Raw genomic sequence first — 25,689 nt, 5'->3', positions numbered from 1 at the left:
TGGACAGGGAGTGACGAGCCACTCCAACATGTGCGCTCAATTCCACGTTGATTGGGATGTACAAAAGAAATGTGCTTGGATTAATGACTGCCGGACTTTAATGCATTGGATTTGAGCGTACACCATTTTTCCAAGTAGGATATCCACGCATCTCTTAATACATGAGGCCCCAGAACACTCAACATTGTTGGACAGAGTAGCCCTGAAAGGGGACCTATGATGGTTTCAATCTACATTTAAAACACTTGCTTGTGGTCTCTCTATAGCTTGCATTAAGTTGTGTTTTAAATTGGTCCCAAAGGTAACTTGTTATTGTCCAATAATAGGATAATCAAATACACATTCATGTTTTTATTTTAAACATTCAATATTAATTAATTTCATCATTATTATTATTAATATTCTTTATTTGTTTATTTAAATACATTTATATTTGTGGAAGAATTGTGAGGAGAATATAAAAGAAAAAAAATATATTTTTTAAGTCTAATCAATAGGGCTGTGAATTTTGGGCACCACACGATTCGATTCTTGAGGATAACGATTCAAAATGAATACTTTTTAATAAAATTGGGTGCCAGTTCTAAGATTAACTACTTCCCTCCATAAAATAGATAAACACCTGTGATAAATTTCTATTACTTAAAAGAAAACTGTTTTTGTTTAATAAAACCATACCCAAACATTTAATAAAGTCAAATACAAATAGGGCAACAGGTGAAGTATCCAACACTTCTTTTTTCTAAGGTAAATCTGTGCAGCAGATATGATCATCTACATCAACAATATGATTTGCATGAGTGGCTGGACAGGACAGATAAAAAAAAAAGCTATATATATTTTTTAATTTTTTAAAGAGATATATATATATATATATATATATATATATATATATATATATATATATATATATATATATATATATATATATATATATATATATATATATATATATATATATTTTAATCAATTAAGAATTGTTTCAAAAAAGAACCGCGATTCATTCAAAAATTGTTGTTTTTTTTACACCATTAGTAACCAACCAAAGCTGTATACATATATTTTTTTCTGGATATTCCTGGGTGTAAAATGTCTGTAAAGTTTCCAGATTAAAAATGAAATCATGCCCCATTCTTTCCAAAAGTATCATAGCTTATCTTTTAAAAATCTACACTGTTTAAATAAATATCTTGAAGTCGTCACCGCTATTTTTTTTGCAGACAGGGTCGAATACAAACTTAACATATAGATTCACCCGGTCATAACAATGGGTACACCTGCAAACTCTCAGACCATTTCAGACTGCATTAAAAAAAAGCTGATTTAAGCAGCATTTATGTCACTGTGTGTTGCGCGTCGGCGTTATTATGCACACGCGGTCTTTAGATGAAAATAACACTTGATCCTACATTTTTTTGGCAGGAGTTTGTCCCCCTCTGGTTGAGAGCTTGATTTATTGTCTAAATAAGTACGTCCAACTTGTTCTGACGTCACAACGTAGCCAGACTGCAAAATCCCGCTAACAGAGGCAGTCAAAACTGCGGTACCCTAATATGTAAAAAAAAAAATTAAACGACATACATTTGAAAGAAATGTTATTCGATAAAAATATAGATATATATATAAGTGGCATAAACTGTTCCTTAAGAGGAGGTGTTTATTTATTTGAACGCACCCAGGAATCGATTGAGAAATGGCGTCCATTAGAGTGGAAGCCTCTATCGATGTTTTGAAGTTACATTAAATGAACGGTGATTGCAGTACTAACATTTATAATAACAATGTTGGAAATAGCACCATCAAAATAGATGACCTTTAAAGAAGCTCTAACCATTTTTTTCCCAACTCGTGCAATCAAGCCAGCCACCCTTAAAATTTGGATTCTGACCTTTCTGGTAAATTAAACCGTAATGGCCCGGAGCATGTTAGCAAGGACATTTAGCCAATTTATCCGTCAGTTGACACAGTTTACAAAGACAGAAGGTACATTTGACAACTTTACCTGGGGTAGATCCTCCTGATGCTACTGGAAGAACATGTATTTTCTCCTACTCTTGAGGTCATAAGAAAATATTATAAACACAAAATACATTTGTGCTAGTTTGTGTGTTTTTTGGTTGTTTTTTTTTTACAAATCAACTTTTTTTCTTTGATCTACACCTGTCTCTTTGTTTCAAATCCATTTGAAGGAAAACATTTTTTAACCAAAGTGGGGGAAATGTGCATTTCTATAACATCTGACTGTCTGCGAGGCCGTGAATGTGTACTGGCTGAGTCCTGACTGGTGATTGGGTGAGCGCTGTGTTAGGCTATGTTGTGTTTTCGGCCCCAAACTATTTCTCATTAATATACTTAAATAAAAACATGTTTTCACCATTTTTAGATCACATAAATGACGTGTATTCAAATAAAACAAAACAAAAAATATTGTAGCGTATTCTAATAATAAAATGTTAATAACATAAAATACAAATGAATTGAATAAATAAAAAAATAGTGGGTCCATTTAAAAGTCCATATAAATTATGCAAGCAAATAAAAAGTGTTATTAATCCAAAATGAAGTGTGCTTAATCGGATTTAAAGAAATATATCATTTGACAGCACTACAATAAATTAATATACTGTACTTTATTGGTAATCTATATACAGCAAACCTGGATTTTTTTCATGATGAGTAGGTATACTTTAAAGAAACAAATCCCACCTCATCAGGGGATTCTACATTTATAGGATCTTATGTTGGTGCTCAAAAATTAGATTCACATTTGAATCACAATTCATTTTTATTGCAAAATTTTAAAATGATTTATAATAGGATTAAATAAAAAAATTAAATAAGTAAAATAAATGAAATAAAAGATAAAACAATAATTTTCAAGATTCAATTTTAACATTCAGTATTTCTAAGACTTAATAGAAAAAGAGACGTGCTTAATCGTTGCGTGTCTATGTCATACATTGCAGCTAAGAGAACATTTTGTAACATGTAACCTGTTTTAAAAGGTTTTATTATAATTTTCCTATATATATTCATGCCCTGGGGATAGGTTGATTGGCAACACTAAATTGGCCCTGGTGTGTGAATGTGAGTGTGAATGTTGTCTGTCTATCTGTGTTGGTCCTGCCTACCGCCCGAATGCAGCTGAGATAGGCTCCAACTCCCCCCGCGACCCCGTAAGGGACAAGCGGTAGAAAATGGATGGTTGGATATTGATTCTGAATCGAATTGTCACCCCAATAATCAGGTTTCAAGATTCTCCCCCTAGGATCTTAAAGGCCTACTGAAATGATTTTTTTTTATTTAAACGGGGATAGCAGATCCATTCTATGTGTCATACTTGATCATTTCGCGATATTGCCATATTTTTGCTGAAAGGATTTAGTAGAGAACATCGACGATAAAGTTCGCAACTTTTGGTCGCTGATAAAAAAAAGCCTTGCCTGTACCGGAAGTAGCGTGACGTCGCAGGTTGAAGGGCTCCTCACATTTCCCCATTGTTTACACCAGCAGCGAGAGCGATTCGGGCCGAGAAAGTGACGATTACCCCATTAATTTGAGCGAGGATGAAAGATTTGTGGATGAGGAAACGTTAGCGTGAAGGACTAGAGTGCAGTGCAGGACGTATCTTTTTTCGCTCTGACCGTAACTTAGGTAAAAGGGCTCATTGGATTCCACACTTTCTCCTTTTTCTATTGTGGATCACGGATTTGTATTTTAAACCACCTCGGATACTATATCCTCTTGAAAATGAGAGTCGAAAACGCGAAATGGACATTCACAGTGACTTTTATCTCCACGACAATACATCGGTGAAGCACTTTAGCTACGGAGCTAACGTGATAGCATCGTGCTTCAATGCAGATAGAAACAAAAGAAATAAGCCCCTGACTGGAAGGATAGACAGCAGATCAACAATACTACTATCAGGAGACACCGAAGCAAACACTGGACCTGTAACTACAGGGTTAATGCTGTGCCGCCTGTCGAAGCCTAGCAATACTGTTGCTAACGACGCCATTAAAGCTAACTTAGCTACGGGACCTCGTCAGAGCTATGATAAAAACATTAGCGCTCCACCTACGCCAGCCCTCATCTGCTCATCAACACCCGTGCTCACCTGCGTTCCAGCGATCGACGGCGCGACGAAGGACTTCACCCGATCATCGATGCAGTCGGCGGCTAGCGTCGGATAGCGCGTCTGCTATCCAATTCAAAGTCCTCCTGGTTGTGTTGCTGCAGCCAGCCGCCAATACACCGATCCCACCTACAGCTTTCTTCTTTGCAGTCTCCATTGTTCATTAAACAAATTGCAAAAGATTCACCAACACAGATGTCCAGAATACTGTGGAATTTTGTGATACAATGTGTCCGAATACTTCCGTTTAAACCATTGACGTCACGCGCAAACGTCATAATACATAGACGTTTTCAACCGGAAGTTCCCCAGGAAATTTAGAATTGCACTTTATAAGTTAACCCGGCCGTATTGGCATGTGTTGCAATGTTAAGATTTCATCATTGATATATAAACTATCAGACTGCGTGGTCGGTAGTAGTGGGTTTCAGTAGGCCTTTAATAGCTAAAAAGTAAGGCAACATTTGTAAAGATCAAACATTTCTTCAAGTCTTAGCAAAAGATGTGCAGGCTCTTTGTAATATGTTGCTTTTTTTATTCTTTACAGAATGAAACAAACCAATAGGCCAAGCACACTACAGCGTAAAAAAAAATGTAAAGGCTTTTGGCCTGAAAGTACCTTGATACTTCACAGGCCGTGGAAGTATTGTAGGCTTTGATTTGCTTTTCAGAGTTTCAGTGGAAGAAAATTATTTACGTTGAAACATGCGCTTTCTGAAATTCAAGGTTGTGTGCAGTCAATTCTGAACTCACACAATGCAAAGAATCTGCAGCTTTAATAGAGACTTGACTGAGGATGTTCCAATCAGGGGATTTATACTGCCGATTCCAATACCGATCAATACGATCTCATGTACTAATTTTACTAAATGACACGTTAATGGTATGTAACAGGTAACATTGAATGGTATGTAATGTAACTGTAATGTTTTTCACCGTATTAATGTTTGATACTTGATAATGATGATTTAAATACTAAGAAATGCAGTTTATTTACTGTAGTGGGGGTGAATATTATTAAAGGGGAGACACTGTGTAAGGAGATACACAATTAACTGCTAACCAGGGGACTAAAAATAAAGTCAGCCAGATGGAATCAGCGTTTTGGATCGCCATTAAAAGGCCTTAATTGGCAATCACATACGATACTGATCGAAGGCCGATCGATTGACATCCCTAGACTTGACCAATACCCGATAAAAGCGTTTCACATTGACCAGAAGTTGGCATTTTATTTTTTTTGCCTTTCGTTTTTCAGCGGTGTACTGGAGAAGAAGAAGTGATGTCACGCCCGGTTGCCGCACTTCGGCACTTGGTGGTCACTCCAGCAGCACTGAGAGCTGAATCAGCCAGCCAAACTACCTCGAGGAAAAGTCCCAATTTTCAATGCCAACGGAGAAATTAACAAAAAAATACAAATGCTCAAACGTAAGTAAAGTAAGGCTCCACTTTTTCAAAAATGCACTAGCTTGATGCAAATATACATTGATTTGGCTATTGACGTTCTACTTATTAGCACAGGGGTTTCCAAACTTTTTGACTTGGGGGCCAGATTGGGCCAAAAAGATTTGGTTGAGGGCCGAAAGCCAACTGCATGTAAACTAAACTCATACATACATATATATATATATATATATATATATATATATATATATATATATATATATATATATATATATATATATATATATATATATATATATATATATATATATTAGGGCTGTGAATCTTTGGGTGTCCCACGATTCGATTCAATATCGATTGTTGGGGTCACGATTCAATTCAAAATCGTTTTTTTTTCAATTCAACGCGATTCTCGATTCAAAAATGATTTTTTCATGATTCAAAACTATTCATTCAATACATGCAGCAGCAGGATCTACCCCAGTCTGCTGACATGCAAGCAGAGTAGTAGATTTTTGTAAAAAGCTTGTACAATTGTAAAGGACAATGTTTTATCAACTATTTGCAATAATGTAAATTTGTTTTAACTATTAAATGAACCAAAAATCTGACTTATTTTATCTTTGTGAAAATATTGGACACAGTGTGTTGTCAAGCTTATGAGATGTGATGCAAGTGTAAGCCACTGTGACACTATTGTTCATTTTTTTATAAATGTCTAATGATAATGTCAATGAGGGATTTTTAATCACTGCTATGTTGAAATTGTAACTAATATTGATACTGTTGTTGATAATATTCATTTTTGTTTCATTACTTTTGGTTTGTTCTGTGTTGTGTTTGTGTCTCCTCTCAATTGCTCTGTTTATTGCAGTTCTGAGTGTTGCTGGGTCGGGTTTGGTTTTGGAATTGGATTGCATTGTTATGGTATTGCTGTGTATTTTTTTGTTGGATTGATTAATTTATAAAAAAATATATATATATAAATAAAAAAATAAATAAAAAAATTGATTTTTTAAAAATGAGAATCGATTCTGAATCGCACAACGTGAGAATCGCGATTCGAATTCGAATCGATTTTTTCCCACCCCCCTAATATATATATATATATATATGTATATATATATATATATATATATATATATATATATATATATATATATATATATATATATATATATACATATATATATATATATATATATATATATATATATATGTGTATATATATATATATATATATGTGTGTATATATATATATATATGTATATATATTATATATATACACATATACATATATATATATATATATATATATATATATATATATATATATATATATATATATATATATATATATATATATATATATATATGTGTATATATATATATATATATATATATATATATATATATATATATATATATATATACCGTATTTCCTTGAATTGGCGCAGGGAATATAGTATTCGCACGTCTAGAATTACTGCCGGGTCAAACTCGTTTCTCAAAATAATTAACGCATGCTTGGCCTTATCGCCGGTTTATTATTGAAGCTGGATCAAATTCGTTTCGCAAAATATTAATTTTATTATCGCATGTCTATAATTTTCGCCGGGTCAAACTCGTTTCGCAAAATATTTAGCATATGGCTAGAACTTCCACCGGGTCAAATTCGTTACGTCACGAGTGACGCATCTGTCCTCATTTTCAAAATGGAGGAAGCTGCTTTCAGTAGTTTACAATCGCACAAAGGAAAAAAGATAAAGAGCTTTTCAGTAGGATTTAAGGTCCAAGCTATTGAATACCGGTACAGTATGCTAAAGAGAACAGTAAGCAGCTATGTTTTATTAATATACCGTAGCTGCGTGTGTGAAATACTGTATAAGTCATTAAATGACTCCCGCCTCCTGGTGGTAGAGGGCGCTGCCGCGCTAGTGATCCTTCTTGCGACTTCCGGTATTGCAGAAGAAGTGAACACACGCAGCAAGAGATTTTTTTTTTTTCCTCTGCCTGAACTTTTAACATGGAGGATTACATACCGGTATCTAAAATAAACCAGTTTTCTAAACTGGACTTTCAATCGAAGCAGGAGGTAATAATTAAAGGAATATCTCCATCGAAACAGAGACTTTTAAAACTGAAGAAAGAAAATAAGGAAGACTTCTATAAACAAGTTATCGATGCTTTTGGTCAGAAGGAGCTGCAAATGGACTCCATTTATAAGTACAGGTAAGACCATAATAACGTTTTTTTTAATTAAATGTGCTTTTCATGATGGTATGCTTACATCACACTCAAAGCGCACGCCTAAATTTTATGGATTCCTTTTGGTAAACGCCGGAGTGAGAAGAGGTTTTAAAATAATTACCGCATGCACGGCCATCCCGCCGGTTTCCGGTAAACGCAGGAGTGACAGGAGGTTTTAAATTAATTAACGCCCCTGCGGCTATTCAAGGAAATACGGTATATACATATATATATACACATATATATATATACATATATATATACACACATATATATATATGTATGGCTATATAATTAATAATTAGTATAATTGAATATTAAGAGTATGTGAAAGTTCGACTTCTACTTTGTTTACTCCTTTGACAACCTCAAAGTTTTGTAATCAATCAGAAATATCAAGCAGCTGAAATGTGTGGAGAGTGTATTTTCATTTTACCCATAAAGCTTTGTAATGGTTTTAAATGGGTGTAATTTTTATTTTGTTATGGTGCATGGACATTTTTTTATAATATCTACAAAGTTCAGTGAGCAGGTTGTTTTATGTATGACCTTGTCTGTTGACATTTTATGTTGCTTGGATTTTTCTTTGCACCATGACAACGAAATCTTGTTTGCATTGGGTCATAAAACAATGCTTCGAAATTGAAGACGTCGGCGGGCCGCACTTGGCCCCCGGGCCGTAGTTTCGACACCTCTGGATTAGCATTAGCGAGTTGAACACCTCAGAATTTCATAATGAAAACCACAACTAAGATGCATGTTACAATCAAACAGCTGGTGCGTAATAAGTACTATACTCACAGTATAAGGCGCAACAAAAAAACAAAACACAACATAAACTATACACTACTGCCATCTAACGTCTTGGACTTGCAACTGTAATTGCAATTTAGTGTCATATTTGCAAATGAGACTCAGAAATGTTATGATAAAACAATATTTGGACCACAGTTATCATAATCGGCTCATTTTTAAAAGTTTTAATAAAAATGAGATTTTATTATCAAAAACAATTTTTATTAACACACACAAAAGTACCAACAATTGGTACTATTGAGTACCGATATTAATTCCCAGGTAATTAAAATTGGTAATGTACTGGTTCAAATATGAACGGTACCATCCCTAGTTTTCATACATTGTTTTTTAGTGTTTACAAATGTAATGTTAATTAACACTGTTGTACAGACAGAGTCCACATGTACAATGGTGTTGTTCGCAACCTGTTTTCCGGTTACACACAACTGCAAACAAACCGTTTAAACCCAGCCTGTTAACTACTTTGTTCATATCGTCTACTGTTGTGTTCCAACGACAACACAGTTGGATTCCCACTAAATAGTCCGCCCACACTTTCAGCGGCCTTCCATATTTGTCAGTGCTGGGGGATGCCAGTCAAAGTGTGGAAAGGCACTGAGCAAGTTCGCCTCGCCCTGTGGCTGACGAGTTTATAAAAAGATTAAAAAGCAGACTTAGAAATTTTTGCTGTGGAAAGCATGGCCAGGCATGCAGACTATGCAGGCCTACGAGCTCTGGGGCCCGAGTGTCCACTACAGCGCCTCCCTTTCAAATGGCAACATAGCAACAGACAGCCAAACAAAAACATTTAACAGAATTGTGAGGAGCAGTAAAATCATTCTTTAAAATGATTTTAACATGGTTTTTAATAGCAAAAGTACATGTTTTAAGACTCTAACTCAGGGCTCTTCAACATTTTCCAGGCCAGGAACCTCTAAACCTCCTACTTATACTGTATATCTGGTACCCAATTGTGTTTTAAATTAAACTGATCCTAACATACTCAAAGTAGTTATTATGTAATACTAGGGTTGGGTATCGAGTATCGAGTATCGATTGGAACCGGGACTAACTTTCCGATTCTCCCGGAAACGTTCAAAAGTTAAAATTTCGATTCCTAGTTTCGATACCCAGTCCGCCGACCGGAAAAACAGAATAAGTCTGCCGACCGGAAGAAGAAGCCGCTGAACACCAACGAAGAAGCGCCCCCCGCTGGAAGTGTTAGCATAGCCGAGCCTATGTAGCCGAGCGAGTCAGTCAAGCATGGATAGCGGGCGTCGGCTGTCGAAAGTGTGGCTTTATTTTACTAAAAAAAATGAAATATCGGCGAAATGTAACACGTGCGACAGGACTGTTTCGTGCTTAGGAGGGTGCGCGTCGAACATGATGAAGCACCTCCGAGTTCATGGAGTACAAATAAATGCGTGTCCCGTCTTCGACGCGCTGCGCCGACCGTCCTCCGACGCCTCTTCCTCCGACGCCCAGCCTGGCACCTCAGTGACTGCACTGCAGTCCGAATCCGGTAAGTAAAACAATATACACTACCGTTCAAACGTTTGGGGTCACTCAAACTATTTTGTGGAATAGCCTTCATTTCTAAGAACAAGAATAGACTGTCGCGTTTCAGATGAAAGTTCTCTTTTTCTGGCCATTTTGAGCGTTTAATTGACCCCACAAATGTGATGCTCCAGAAACTCAATCTGCTCAAAGGAAGGTCAGTTTTGTAGCTTCTGTAACGAGCTAAACTGTTTTCAGATGTGTGAACATGATTGCACAAGGGTTTTCTAATCATCAATTAGCCTTCTGAGCCAATGAGCAAACACATTGTACCATTAGAACACTGGAGTGATAGTTGCTGGAAATGGGCCTCTATACACCTATGTAGATATTGCACCAAAAACCAGACATTTGCAGCTAGAGTAGTCATTTACCACATTAGCAATGTATAGAGTGTACTTCTTTAAAGTTAAGACTAGTTTAAAGTTATCTTCATTGAAAAATAAGGACATTTTAATGTGACCCCAAACTTTTGAACGGTAGTGTATATGCAATAAATAACGTGTTTTGCGCCAACGTTGAGGCAGCTCACAAATTAGCCCGCGTATTTTTTCATAGACAATTTACAACCCTCTAGCCAGGCTCCGCGATGTGCTCAGCGTACTCCGTTCACCGTAGCGGCAATGGGGAAGATGTCGGTGCCACAGACAGAAGAGTGCCACAGAAAGGTCACTGCACACATAGTCAAAAGACTGCATCCCTTTTCAGAGGTGGAATCTCCAACATTTAGGTTAGTTAAGCAATAACGTTAGAGCTAAGCTAATTGATACTGGGCTAAACAGTAACAGCAACATTACATGTTTGTTTATGTTTGCAGGGATATGGTGAAAACTCTCAACCCAAAATACATACCACCTTCCAGGGACTACCTGTCAAACACATTGATCCCGGCATGGTACAAGAAGAATCGGAACCGAGAATCGCCAGGAATCGGAATCGAAACAAAGAATCGGAACCGGAATCGTTCAAATTCAAACAATACCCAACCCTATGTAATACTAAGATATTCATAGACTATAGTATAGCGCTGCTAATAGCTAGCTGGCAACTATAGTGCGAATCGCACTATAGTTGCCGTGCCAGCAACTTGAGGGTTGCCGGTTCGATCCCCGCTTCCGCCATCCTAGTCACTGCTGTTGTGTTCTTGGGCAAGACACTTTACCCACCTGCTCCCAGTGCCAACCACACTGGTTTAAATGTAACTTAGATATTGGGTTTCACTTTGTAAAGCGCTTTGAGTCACTAGAGAAAAGCGCTATATACGTAAATATAATTCACTTCACTTCACACTTCGCTTGCTGTCAACTTGCAACTTTAGCGCGTATGCTAAAATTATTAGAATACGACAGTATAATTTTTTATTCATGTTTTTGTTTCATACCTGCAAGGTAGATTAAATGGTCATCAGGGGTTTGAATATTTGGGCACCCAAAGGTTCGATCCAATTCCATATTTCTGGCGTGACGACTTGATTCAGAATCAATTCAGCACGGTTCTCACAATGTATTATTTGGTATAATAACTATAATGAAACTTTTTCAAAAAGGGTTAAAAAAGCTCCTTTTGGTTGCATAAAGATAGCCTTTAAACATATTTCTAAAAATGTATTCTTATTTTTTTTAAATTGAATCGCGATAAATAAGAATTTAGATGCAAATTGATTTGTTGTGCACCCCTGATGGCCATGTCGCTGCCATTTATAAACCAATGTTCTTGTTTATTTAAAGACGTTTACATTTCTGGGAAAATTGCAAGTGGAATACTAACAAAAAAAAATTCACGTGCCCCTTGCAGTATCTCTGCGTACTCCCTCAGGGTTGCAGACCTCCTTTTAAAGACCCCCGCCTTATCCCATTTCTCATATTTCCGGAAAATTTCATCACAATACGCCCAAAACTTTTATGCTATGTTGTTACCTAAAAGACAGACAAATGAATAAATATTTTAAAGATAATTAAGTAAATAGAAATTTCCCATGAATACAGTATATGACAGTTTTCCAGAGTGTCTGCTGGTCTCAGACTGTTGCAAGAATTTTGACATACGCTTGTTAAAACAAAAATGTCTTTAAATTACAATTCTCAAAATGTACCTTTTTTTTTTTTTACTTGTACAATGCTACGTCAATTATTGATTGGGTTATTATCAAAGTAGGGACGCTATTTATATTTTTTAATTTTAGTAGTGTCAATCTCGTTTTCATTGAGGGCCACACAATGTATAATCACCTCATTATTTTATTAAATTATTAGCTATATATTTGATTATATTTTTCTACATACAAATTGATGGATAGTTTGCTTTGAAATCAAGGTGAAAAGCAGCAGTTTAAATACAGTCGTGGTCAAAAGTTTGCATACACTTGTAAAGAACATGATGTCATGGCTGTCTTCAGTTTGCAATAATTTCTACAACTCTTATTTTTTTGTGATAGAGTGATTGGAGCACATACTTGTTGGTCACAAAAAACATTCAAAGTTTGGTTCTGTTATCAATTTATTATGGGTCTACTGAAAATGTGACCAAATCTGATGGGTCAAAAGTGTACATACAGCAATGTTAATATTTGGTTACATGTCCCTTGGCAAGTTTCACTGCATTAAGGCACTTTTGGTAGCCATCCACAAGCTTCTGGTTGAGTTTTTGACCACTCCTCTTGACAAAATTGCTGCAGTTCAGCTAAATGTGTTGGTTTTCTGACATGGACTTGTTTCTTCTGCATTGTCCACACAGACTTTGGGAAGGCCATTCTAAAACCTTAATTCTAGCCTGATTTAGCCATTCCTTTACCACTTCTGACGTGTGTTTGGGGTCATTGTCCTGTTGGAACACCCAACTGCGCCCAAGACCCAACCTCTGGGCTGATGATTTTAGGTTGTCCTGAAGAATTTGGAGGCAATCCTCCTTTTTCATTGTCCCATTTACTCTCTGTAAAGCACCAGTTCCATTTGCAACAAAACAGGCCCAGAGCGTAATACTACCACCACCATGCTTGACGGTAGGAATGATGTTCCTGGGATTAAAGGCCTCACCTTTTCTTCTCCAAACATATTGCTGGGTATTGTGGCCAAACAAGCTAAAAAAATGTTTTCATCTGACCACAGAACTTTCCTCCAGAAGGTCTTTTCTTTGTCCATGTGAAACTTCATGAATGTTTTTTGTGACCAACAAGTATGTGCTCCAATCACTCCATCACAAAAAAAATAAGAGTTGTAGAAATTATTGGAAACTCAAGAAGGCCATGACATAATGTTCTTTACAAGTGTATGTCAACTTTTGACCACGACTGTATGTATAGGATAAGATATACTTTTTTCATCCCAAAATGGGGAAATTCTGTGGTGCAGATTTTATAAACTGTAAAAAAACAAAACAATGGAAGACTAAAAATGTGTTATAAATAGCATTTATGCATATTGCACACTGAACTATTGCACATGTGGTATTGCAGACAAACATTAGGGACAGTCCTATATTAATATTCACATGTGGTCCTTTTTTATCTATGTGTGGTGCAAGCACAGCACTACTACTGCTCAACTACATCTTTGAGTATTTTTATGACAATAAAACTGACAAAGTAGTGTCAGGGAGGGATTACAGAAGATGTCCAATAAGGAGGGGTGGGCTGCTTAAAAAGAGAAACAGATGATGAACCAACAGGCTGTTATTGGATTAAGGAAGGATTTTTCCAAACTGTGACGCTTGAAAAAAATGCACATATAAAAAAAACTAACCCAATTATATACACTCACTAGCCACATTATTAGATACAGTACTCCAGCGCAATTTAATAAGATCCAATAAAACCCTATATTGCCTCTTGTTTTACTATAAAATGCAGGGTTATTAACTGGCGGCCCGGGGCCAAGAACAACCCAGGAATGACAAGATAACGGCCCAGACCGACACCGGAACATTTCTGCAGAAAGTTTCTAAAAAGATAGAGTGTTCCTGTTGTATGAACTTGGACTACTGTAAACACATTGGCGAATTCTTGCGTTGACATTTTAACCTCGTTAGCAAACATAGAACACTATGATTAACATGTCTGAGGTGTCAAAAATGACCCCACTGGTTTTTATTCTTCAAAATCTTTAAAGTGAAAGGTTGTAATATATTCATAGTACAGGTATTCCTCATAAAACATGTTCGTGACTTGACGCCATTTGCATTTTTATTTGTTTCCAATTAATTTTAAGGAAATGCAGTTTTTGTATCACTACCCCACTTTTCCACAACTGGAGCCAAAAATGCAATTCCTATGGAATCTTCTACAAACCTTTAATTCAACACAACTCTGACTGTCTCACTTACACATCTAATGTCATCTCTCACATCTGATGCAACATTGACTGTCAATACTGTCCCACTTACACATCTGATGTCATCTCTCACATCTGATGCAACGTTGACTGTCAATACTGTCCCACTTACACATCTGATGTCATCTCTCACATCTGATGCAACGTTGACTGTCAATACTGTCACACTTACACATCTGATGTCATCTCTCACATCTGATGCAACGTTGACTGTCAATACTGTCCCACTTACACATCTGATGTCATCTCTCACATCTGATGCAACGTTGACTGTCAATACTGTCCCACTTACACATCTGATGTCATCTCTCACATCTGATGCAATGTTGACCGTCAATACTGTCACACTTACACATCTGGTGTCATCTCTCACATCTGATGCAATTTTGACTGTCAATACTGTCCCACTTACACATCTGGTGTCATCTCTCACATCTGATGCAACGTTGACTGTCAATACTGTCTCACTTACACATCTGATGTCATCTCTCACATCTGATGCAACTTTGACTGTGAATACTGTCCCACTACACATCTGATGTCATCTCTCACATCTGATGCAACGTTGACTGTCAATACTGTCTCACTTACACATCTGATGTCATCTCTCACATCTGATGCAATGTTGACTGTCAATACTGTCACACTTACACATCTGGTGTCATCTCCCACATCTGATGCAATTTTGACTGTCAATACTGTCCCACTTACACATCTGATGTCATCTCTCACATCTGATGCAACGTTGACTGTCAATACTGTCACACTTACACATCTGATGTCATCTCTCACATCTGATGCAATGTTGACTGTCAATACTGTCCCACTTACACATCTGGTGTCATCTCTCACATCTGATGCAACGTTGACTGTCAATACTGTCACACTACACATCTGATGTCATCTCTCACATCTGATGCAACTTTGACTGTGAATACGGTCTCACTTACACATCTGATGTCATCTCTCACATCTGATGCAACATTGACTGTCAATACTGTCCCACTTACACATCTGATGTCATCTCTCACATCTGATGCAACTTTGACTGTCAATACTGTCTCACTTACACATCTGATGTCATCTCTCACATCTGATGCAAATTTGACTGTCACTACTGTCCCGCTTACACATCTGGTGTCATCTCTCACATCTGATGCAAATTTGACTGTCAATAATGTCCCACTTACACATCTGATGTCATCTCTCACATCTGATGCAAATTTGACTGTCACTACTGTCCCGCTTACACATCTGATGTCATCTCTTACACCTGATGCAACATTGACTGTCAATATTGTCCCGCTTACACATCTGATGTCATCACTTACATTGGATGCAAATTTGACTATCAATGCAGTTCCACTTATACATCTGATGTCAGCAATCTCACCACCCGGGAGGTAATTTTCACACAGCAGCATACATGTATTGTCTCCATTTATGAACCTTTTTTTAATTGACAGATTAGGATAAGTGTTAAAATTAGTGATTAAATGTGTGATCATACGAACCTACTTTGTTTCAGCTAACAGTATTGCATTCAGGTAGGTAACAGCATTGTGTTAGCTAACAGTAGCTAACAGTATTGTTAGCTAACACATGCACGCACGTACACACACGATCAAGATAATTTTTGTTTTGTAGGTTTTAGTGTATTATATATTGTGCTCCTGAGTTAATGTTGCTGATCAATTTGAATTTATTATTATTTGTTGAGTTTGTTTATTTTTATTTTTCAAATGGTTCAAGTCGGTCAGACATTTGTAATTTAAAAAGGAATTAAAATATATTTTTAATTTCAGGCAAATTGATGCATTGTAAATATTTTCTGTTACACACTAAAACAAGGTTAAGTTATTATGTTATAAATTGATCTATATTTCATTATTTTTTGTTAGTAAGGATACAATGTTATGCAGAGGTGTACTTATAACAATTTTATTTAAAAAAATAAATTTGTAGTCGCGGCGGGGGGGCGGGGGGGGGGGCGGAAGAAAAATAATTGAGGAGCAATGCTGTAGCTTATTTACTTCACATGCAGTCAGTAGTCTTTTGTTCAACTTCTTTACAACTAGAGTTGTTCCTCAAGCTTCCATTTTAGGTCCTCTCTATTTCATCATTTAGGATAGTTAACTGGTAGCCCGTGAGTTCAGTTAAAAAAAACTTGTGGGACTTACATTTTTGCAGCAGATTCTTAAAAACACTCGAGTGTTGTCATAGAGATGATCTTTGACAAGCTTTTTGCGGAAGGTTCTTAAAAACAACACAGCGCTCAGCACAAAATATATGGACCAAAATCAAATGTCTGCTGTAGAGGACATTGGTTCTCCGGAATGTACAAAACAAGACTAATGGTGCGTTCCATTTACCTCGGAGGTTGGAAGTCGGGGATGAGAATGACGTCACAGCTAAGCTAGAGCGTTTCAGTTACCAGGTCGGAAATCAAGATGGCCACATCCACGAAAACTATTCTTAAGTTTGCCTTGTCTCAATATAAACAACTTATGGGAAAATATGCACTCTTTCTGCAACCTTCAGGCATGTGAGCAACCTTTGAGGACATCTGACGTAAAAAAGACGAAAATCTGCACAAAACTGTCACACAAGCCCCAAAAGAAAATTTTGAAAATCAAGACTACATTTCCTCCAATTGGGTACATTTTCTACACTACATTTTACCTTTACGTTTATTCTCATCTACCAACCTCTTTTGGGTGTCTTTTTTGACACTTACATTTAATGTACCACAGATTTTAGTTTTTTAGTCGATAATTTACTAATATTTTTATCAGTGAAAATTCAATGTAAAATTCTATAACATGCATGCAAAGAACTCATTTAGCAACTCTATCCTGTAGCCACGCCCACTAAGGTAATAAACTTCCTGTGTTGTGACCTCTGTTTACAATCCGTCACATCAAAAATATAACTTCTCGCTGGCTACTAATAAATGCTCTAGAACTACAACTGATTCAGAAGTAACAGCGTTGGGGTTCTAATCATCTAAGTATGATTAGCAGCAAAGTAGAACGCTGTCATTGTTGTGGGTCTGAGAGCGAATGCAGGCGACAACAAGTAAGCTAGCTGGATGATGCTAACTAGCAAGCTTCTCCCCGTCCTGCAACTCACTATGGTGTTAAGGCAAAAAGAACAGCGAGTACCGGCGGGTGAGGCGAGCGTTAAACATATTTTTAGATCATTTTTGTTTTAAATATTTCATTTAAAAAAAAACGCGGAAGTGATACTTTGATGCAAAATGAATGTATGTAGAAATATAGGGGAAATAATTACAAAAGTACACTTCATTCATTAACGGTGTTACAAAAAAGATCAGTTAGAATAATACATAATGTTGGATATAGAGAACATACAAACCCTTTACGTATTGAATCAAAGATACTGAAACTCCACGACATAGTGAATTTGCAAACAGCTAAAATTATACACAAAGCAAACTATAACCTGCTACCCAAGAATATACAACAATTCTTCTCAACAAAAGAGGAGAAATATAACCTTAGAGAAAAAGGTAATTTAAAACATTTGTACGCACGTACAACACTTAAGACCTTCATTATATCTGTATGTGGAATTAACTGATGGAATGGATTAAGCAAATAAATCAAACAATGTACTAGGGGTGTGGGAAAAAAATCAATTCGAATTTGAATCGCGATTCTCACGTTGTGCGATTCAAAATTGATTCTCATTTTAAAATTTTTTTTTTTTTTTTTAATTAACTTTTGTATTTAAAAAAAAATATATATATATATATATTTTTTTTTTTTAAATTAATCAATCCAACAAAACAATGCACATCAATACCATAACAATGATAACAATTAATCACAAGAGTGATTAAAAATCCCCCATTGACATTATCATTAGACATTTATTAAAAACAAAAAAAAAAAGAACAATAGTGTCACAGTGGCTTACACTTGCATCGCATCTCATAAGCTTGACAACACACTGTGTCCAATATTTTCACAAAGATAAAATAAGTCATATTTTTGGTTCATTTAATAGTTAAAACAAATGTACATTATTGCAATCAGTTGATAAAACATTGTCATTTACAATTATAAAAGCTTTTTACAAAAATCTACTACTCTGCTTGCATGTCAGCAGACTGGGGTAGATCTTGCTGAAATCCTATGTATTGAATGAATAGAGAATCCTTTTGAATAGGGAAAAAATCGTTTTTGAATCGAGAATCGTGTTGAGTTGAAAAAAAAAATCGATTTTGAATCGAATCGTGACCCCAAGAATCTATATTGAATCGGATCGCGGGACACCCAAAGATTCACAGCCCTACAATGTACTAATATGATACACTTCAAGAAACTCTTCAAATTTAAAGTGTTTACAAAGTACAAAGAAGAAGAACCATGATAAACATTTTTAATTTGTTTCATCCATCCATTCATTTTCAAGATAATCTTACTCATCTCACCATATGAAATATAACTTACTTCACCAATGATAATTTATTTATTTATTTGTATTGTTAAAACTTATGGAATATATTGTGAATAAATTGAGAACAGGAAGTGAACAAAAGTTTTAGTAACTGCTATGTAAAGGAAAAGGGGTAGGATTAAATAAGCTCTGCTTCTTCCTACTCCTTTTCGAACATGTTGAATAGAGAAACTGGAAATTGTGATGTATCATGCTGTATGCATGCATGTTCGAAATAAACTCAAACTCAACTCAACAAACGCGTTTTTGTGGACATTTCACACGCCTGAACCTTTAAACACGGTGGATGAAGAGGAAACCGAAGCTACTGCTAGCGATGTAGAACGTATATTCCACGTGAAAATAATGTAGTTTGCACTACAGTTACGTTACCATATATAAACGTACAACAATGCATCGCATATGGCCGATTTAGTGCAACTAAAACTAATCAGAAGAGCTGATAACATATATTATATAAGCTTCTATTACTGTTTACACTCAGAGCAGCCATCTTTGAGAAAACTCTGGCTTTAGGATATCTATTCTTTAGTTCAGGGATGTCAAACATGAGGCCAGCGGGCCGGATCAGGCCCGCTAACAGGTTCAATCCGGCCAGCGAGATGAGTTTGCTAAGTGTAAAATTGAGCTGCATCTAAAAGTGTCCATTGGATGTCGCAATAGCAATTCTGTTAGGCAAGCAAATAGTTTATATTGGGGCAAGCAAGTATACCAAGCAAGAGGCACGCGGTAAAGCGGGGCTGCGACTCCTCCTCCTAGACCCAATTTAAAGGCCTACTGAAACCCACTACTACCGACCACGCAGTCTGATAGTTTATATATCAATGATGAAATCTTAACATTGCAACACATGCCAATACGGCCGGGTTAACTTATAAAGTGCAATTTTAAATTTCCCGGGGAACTTCCGGTTGAAAACGTCTATGTATGATGACATATGCGCGTGACGTCAATGGTTGAAACGGAAGTATTGGGACACATTGTATCCCAATACAAACAGCTCTGTTTTCATCGCAAAATTCCACAGTATTCTGGACATCTGTGTTGGTGAATCTTTTGCAATTTGTTTAATGAACAATGGAGACTGCAAAGAAGAAAGCTGTAGGTGGGATCGGTGTATTAGCGGCTGGCTGCAGCAACACAACCAGGAGGACTTTGAGATGGATAGCAGACGCGCTATCCAACGCTAGCCGCCGACCGCATCGATGATCGGATGAAGTCCTTCGTCGCGCCGTCGATCGCTGGAACGCAGGTGAGCACGGGTGTTGATGAGCAGATGAGGGCTGGCGTAGGTGGAGCGCTAATGTTTTTTAATAGCTCTGATGAGGTCCCGTAGCTAAGTTAGCTTCAATGGCGTCGTTAGCAACAGCATTGCTAGGCTTCGACAGGCGGCACAGCATTAACCGTGTAGTTACAGGTCCAGTGTTTGGTTCGGTGTCTCCTGATAGTAGTATTGTTGATCTTCTGTCTATCCTTCCAGTCAGGGGCTTATTTCTTTTGTTTCTATCTGCAGTTAAGCCCGAAGCTATCACGTTAGCTCCGTAGCTAAAGTGCTTCGCCACAAAAATATGGCAATATCGCAAAATGATCAAGTATGACACATAGAATGGATCTGCTATCCCCGTTTAAATAAAAAAAAATCATTTCAGTAGGCCTTTAAACAAACAGGAGTAAAATAAACAATTGGTAACCTCACTTAAAATGCTGAATGAGACACATTGATATAATTCTGTGAAAATTATTTTCTTCTGTGCAAATTCAAAGAAAGTCAACAATGAATATCACAAAAGAGGTAGTTGATACATAGAAGCGTTTTTATTTATGCTTCATTTTGTTTTTGTTCAATCATAGATGATCTGTGACTTAAAGTTGAATTACTTTGTAGAAACACTGAGAATAAGTCTAATTCCATTGTGTTCTTAATGGTGTTTTTGAAACTGAACCAAATTTTTTCCTCAGAATTTTCAACTAACTTGAAGTGTTTTGTCAGGAGGATTATTCGTGATATGTACATTTTCAGAATGTCCTTATTCTATTTTGGGCCAAAGTAAAACAAAGAAAACAATCTGAAGTTGCCGTAGTTGTATTTCGAAGTTATCATGCCATGATTTTACCCATCCGGCCCACGTGGGAATACATTTTCCTCCTTGCGGCCCCGAAGCTAAAATGAGTTTGACACCCCTGCTTTAGTTGAAACTTTCGACTAGGAACTCGTAAATTCCGACTTTCCATTACAAGTGGAAAGCACCATAATAGTGACGGGAGATGTCTGGCCCTTAGCTTTCCGGAAATGTGGTCCCTGAAACAAGTTAGTTAAATATCCCTGATCTAGAGTACCCAGAATATTGTGATACACGTGATAAAGAACATGTTTTATTCCTATACGGAGTGTGAATTACCTGTCACATCGTGCTCCTGTGTGTCCAGGCTCACAGCGGTCACACAGCATCTCGCCTTCCCCGCTCAGGTGGCAGGTTGGACTGAAACTTATGTGGTCGCCGGGGCGGTAAGTTTTTTGTTGAAGTTGCAGATTAATTCCGTGGCGTTGTTCCACAGCAGAGAGAGGGTGGAAAAGAAAGAGGAGGAAGAGGAGAGAACACAAATGTGTTAAGGCCATTGTTCGTCTCCTTGCTCCTTGCTCCTTACTTTCACTTTCAAGGCCTCACATTCACACACTCAAGTAGACACACTGCGATTGCCGCACGGTTTGGTTTTAAAAATCAAATGCACCCTAAAAGAAGACCCCAAGAGTGAGACACAGAGAGTGGGAGTGTAACCCACCCTCTTCCATAAACTATAGATAGTTCTGCTGGCTCAGGTTCCGAGACCAGACTGAGTCACTGACTCTCTAAATGTGAGCTGGCTTAGCTTACTTGGCTTGGGACGCCCACATGAACATGAAATATAATACATCAGAAAAATATACAGTAGGACAGGGGTCGGCAACCTTTACCACTCAAAGAGCCATTTTGGCAAGTTTCACAAATTAAAGAAAGTAACGGGAGCCACAAAAAAAAATTTAAAATGAAAAACACCGCATACAAAGCTTAAATGCTTTGTGCTATGTTAACCAGAGGTCTCCGACGCACGCACCGGCACGCACTTTAATGTGGAAATTGGATGTTAGTTCAGCCCGCGAGTTTTGAATGTATGGCGCTTGATAGCGTCATTCTTGCCAACCCTCTCATTTTTCCCGGGAGACTCCCGAATATCAGAGCGTGATGACACTGCATTTGGCGCCCTCTACAGTCTGCCCTAACAGTGTACCTGCTCGACCATAAGTAGAATGCAATTTCAGCTTGCTCAAGTAGGTGACAGCAAGGCGTACTAAGTCAGCAGCCACACATCTTACACTGACGATACCAATACCGAGAATCCCATGCAGCCCTAACTCTTCCGCTCAACCAACGCACGGAGAGGGGGGGGGGTGTTGATGTGTGGGGGGATTTGGTGGTAGCGGGGGTGTATAATGTAGACCGGAAGAGTTAGGGCTGCATGGGATTCTGGGTAATGGTTGTGTTGTGTTTATGTTGTGTTACGGTGGGATGTTCTCCAGAAATGTGTTTTTCATTCTTTTTTGGTGTGGGTTCACAGTGTGGCGCATATTTGTAACGTAACAATGTTAAAGTTGTTTGATACGGCTACCGTCAGTGTAAGCTGTGTGGCTGATGAGTAAGTATGCTTTGCTGTCTCCTGTGTGCGCAAGTACTAACAACATGCAACATGTGGCTGGACTGGCACGCTGTATGTAAATGCTATAGAGGACAATTACTGCAGTGCAATTAGGGCACGCCCTGTTTTTAGTAATTAGAGTGTAAATAGGATTATTTTTTCCCTGGGAGTAATCTATGAGAGACACTGAGATCCATAAGTCTGCTGGGAAAATCGGGGGGATTGGCATGTATGTAGCTGAGCCGCATCAGAGTGGTCAAGGAGCCGCGGGTTGCCGACCCCTGCAGTAGGAGATACAAGACTGGAGGCAACTTTTCTCATTTAGTACACAAATAAAATGACAGTAAAAACTAGGGCAAGCAATTGTTAAATAGCAACAGTGGAACATCGTTTAATCAAAAATATTTTATCACAGTACCAAATGCAGTGGTTTCCTGCAAACCAAGAAACATTACATAATAGGGTTGTACGGTATGCCGGTATTAGTATAGTACCGCGATACTAATGAATCATATTTGGTACTATACAGACTCTGAAAAGTACCGGCCCGCCCCCCGGTCTGCCCCCATTGGTGGATCTACACCTAACATCCACTGTAATGATACCAAGTAGAGTAGCGTATCTAGTCGATACTACTATAATTACGTCGATATTTTTTGGCATCACAACATATTCTTTCGGGTTTTTTTTTTAATTTATAGTATTTTTTTTAAACTCAGGAAATATGTCCCTGGACACATGAGGACTTTAAATATGACCAATGTATGATCCTGTAGCTACAGGATCAGCAGCTAAATTAAGAGCCTTTGTTTGCTTACTTACTACTAAAAGACAAGTTGTCTCGTATGTTCACTATTTTATTTAAGGACAAACTTGCAACAAGAAACATATGTTTAATGTACCGTAAGATTTTTTGTTCAAATAAAGCCAATGATAAAAAAAATTTGTGGTCCCCTTTATTTAGAAAAGTACCGAAAAGTACAGTAGTCTGAAGTACAGTAATATGCTTACTATTGTGGTTGCACTTTGCACTGCATTACATCATTTTGCCCAACTCATGCTGCAAAAAACTGAAAAGCACAACCCCAATAGTAAACATGAATAATTAAAGCATTATTAGCTTTTTAAAGGCAGCATTTGAATGCTAAGTCATTAAAAATGGAAGAGTTAATTAAAATGGACGTACTGTAGTGGACAGTGATGGCAAGATCTAGTAATTGACAGAAAGGGGATGTTAGTAATTGATCCCAAGTGTAGATGGAAATAGTAACTGATTTGTATTGATTGTCTTTAAATCACCACTCTGCTTCCTCTTAATAAGATCTGTGACATTAGCGTTAAGTGAAACAGTCTGGCTGTTTGAGTGGCAGCTTTCAGTGGACATAGGGCGAGGGAATAGAGGGCTATTTTTAAGGGGCCCGCAGGGCTGGCACCTCCAGGCTATTATTACTGCAGGGTGGGAATAACGGGAGGACAGAGAGATGTGTCTCTCTTTAGCTGTATCACCAACATTCTCAGCTGCTGCTGCCTGTGCATGCCCGTGTGTGTGTGTGGGTGTCTGTGTGTGTGTGTGTGTGTGCTGGTGACTTTTGAGCTCTCTCATACAACACATGGAATTGACAATTTTGATTTACAAATTGCCCTAATATTTTACTGTAAGGTGACAAGAGCGTAAAATCAGTTGTCTTGTATGACGATCATGTCTTCCAATGAAGATGCTGTCGTGGGGGGAGGGACCGTTTAGCCTAAAGAAGCGCATGTAAAATGTTAATCAATGGATGACAGGGTAGGCTAGATGATTATGGTAAAAAATAATGATAACGATTATTAGGATTGGTATTGAAATCACGATTAATAACGAGGTTGTTCAGTAATTTGAAAACGAGTATTTGTTGTCCCACTAAACCTCAACTGGAAATATAATACACTCTGATACAAACTAGTGACGTAAAAAAACCCAACCACTAACAACAAAAAATCCAAATAACAGCAATACTGTATGAAAAAATAAAATTCTGTTTTTCCCTTTTTTAAATCAGTTGTTTACCTTTTTACACTTTTTTCACCACCATAGTGTGTTCTTTTTGTGTTATAAATAAAATTGTATAAAATGTTTGTTAATTAATCGATGCAACAGATCTTTGGACAGTTTTGAATGGTATTTTAAGTCAAAGCATAATTATCATTTATTAAAAGTGTCAATAAGTACATTATGCTTGTGTAAGGTACTTTTTAAAAACCTTTATTTTGTTGGCGCAGTCAGACCGGATGTTGCACACAGCGCTGTTATTGTGAAAGGGGGAAGTGTGCTGCTGTTCTGAGCTTGACGAGTAGGGAGGCGACTTGAGGCTGTTTATAAAAAAAATGATAATAAAAAAATAATAATAAAGCACCTCTTAAGTTACTGCTGTCCTGTTTGTACGTTGATTTTACATCGATGATGTCATTCACAACAACACATGCAGATGAGATGTGTTGTGGATGTATAGATTGCTCTTGTTAGCTTCAGCTTCCTGGCCCTACTCCACATTGTTTAGTTTAGCACGTGTTTCGAGGATTAATGAGCGTTCCTGGAGCCATTATTTTCACAAATGTTCCTTCTCCTAACAATGACATATTTTCAGTCACATGTATGACCATTTCTGTGATATTCTGCGTTTAACCACAGATTCAGTTTTATTGGCCAATTCTGTGATTCCGTCCGTAGTTACGTGAACGCGGAAATCATATGAGTTTAGTGATTATTGATTAGGCATACTAGCGCTGTGTCAAATAAAAAGTAGCAACCGTGGTGAGATCCCAAACTTCTTGTTGATGTGGTCTTTTTTCACGCATACGCTCACTCATGCATTCACCCTTACAAGCTCAGGAATTTGCATGTACGTTTTTTTCCGATTACGGTATTTTTATTATCGTAAGAAGCCAAAATAAAAATCGAGATTAAAATCTGATTAATTGTCCAGTCCTATGACAAGGCGCTTAATATAAAATATTACCACAAACATATTCTTAGCCTCTTCCTGCTCTATCACTTGTAAGAATATAATGGCACATTTCCCA

General features: G+C 37.2%; 1 protein-coding gene across 2 annotated transcripts in view; it reads right to left on the bottom strand.

Moving 5' to 3' along the window:
• Positions 1-25,689, bottom strand: part of lama2 (laminin, alpha 2) — a 558,082-nt gene that overhangs the window by 248,097 nt on the left and 284,296 nt on the right. For both annotated transcript variants that reach the window (XM_062033747.1, XM_062033746.1), the window contains one exon: positions 21,357-21,443. In XM_062033747.1, coding sequence (XP_061889731.1) covers positions 21,357-21,443 — 87 coding nt within the window. The remainder of the gene's footprint in view (positions 1-21,356; positions 21,444-25,689) is intronic.

Source organism: Entelurus aequoreus, linkage group LG23 (assembly GCF_033978785.1).
Source record: "Entelurus aequoreus isolate RoL-2023_Sb linkage group LG23, RoL_Eaeq_v1.1, whole genome shotgun sequence".
In the NCBI taxonomy this organism is placed as follows: Eukaryota; Metazoa; Chordata; class Actinopteri; order Syngnathiformes; family Syngnathidae; genus Entelurus; species Entelurus aequoreus.
This window is presented reverse-complemented; position numbering and strand designations above follow the sequence as displayed.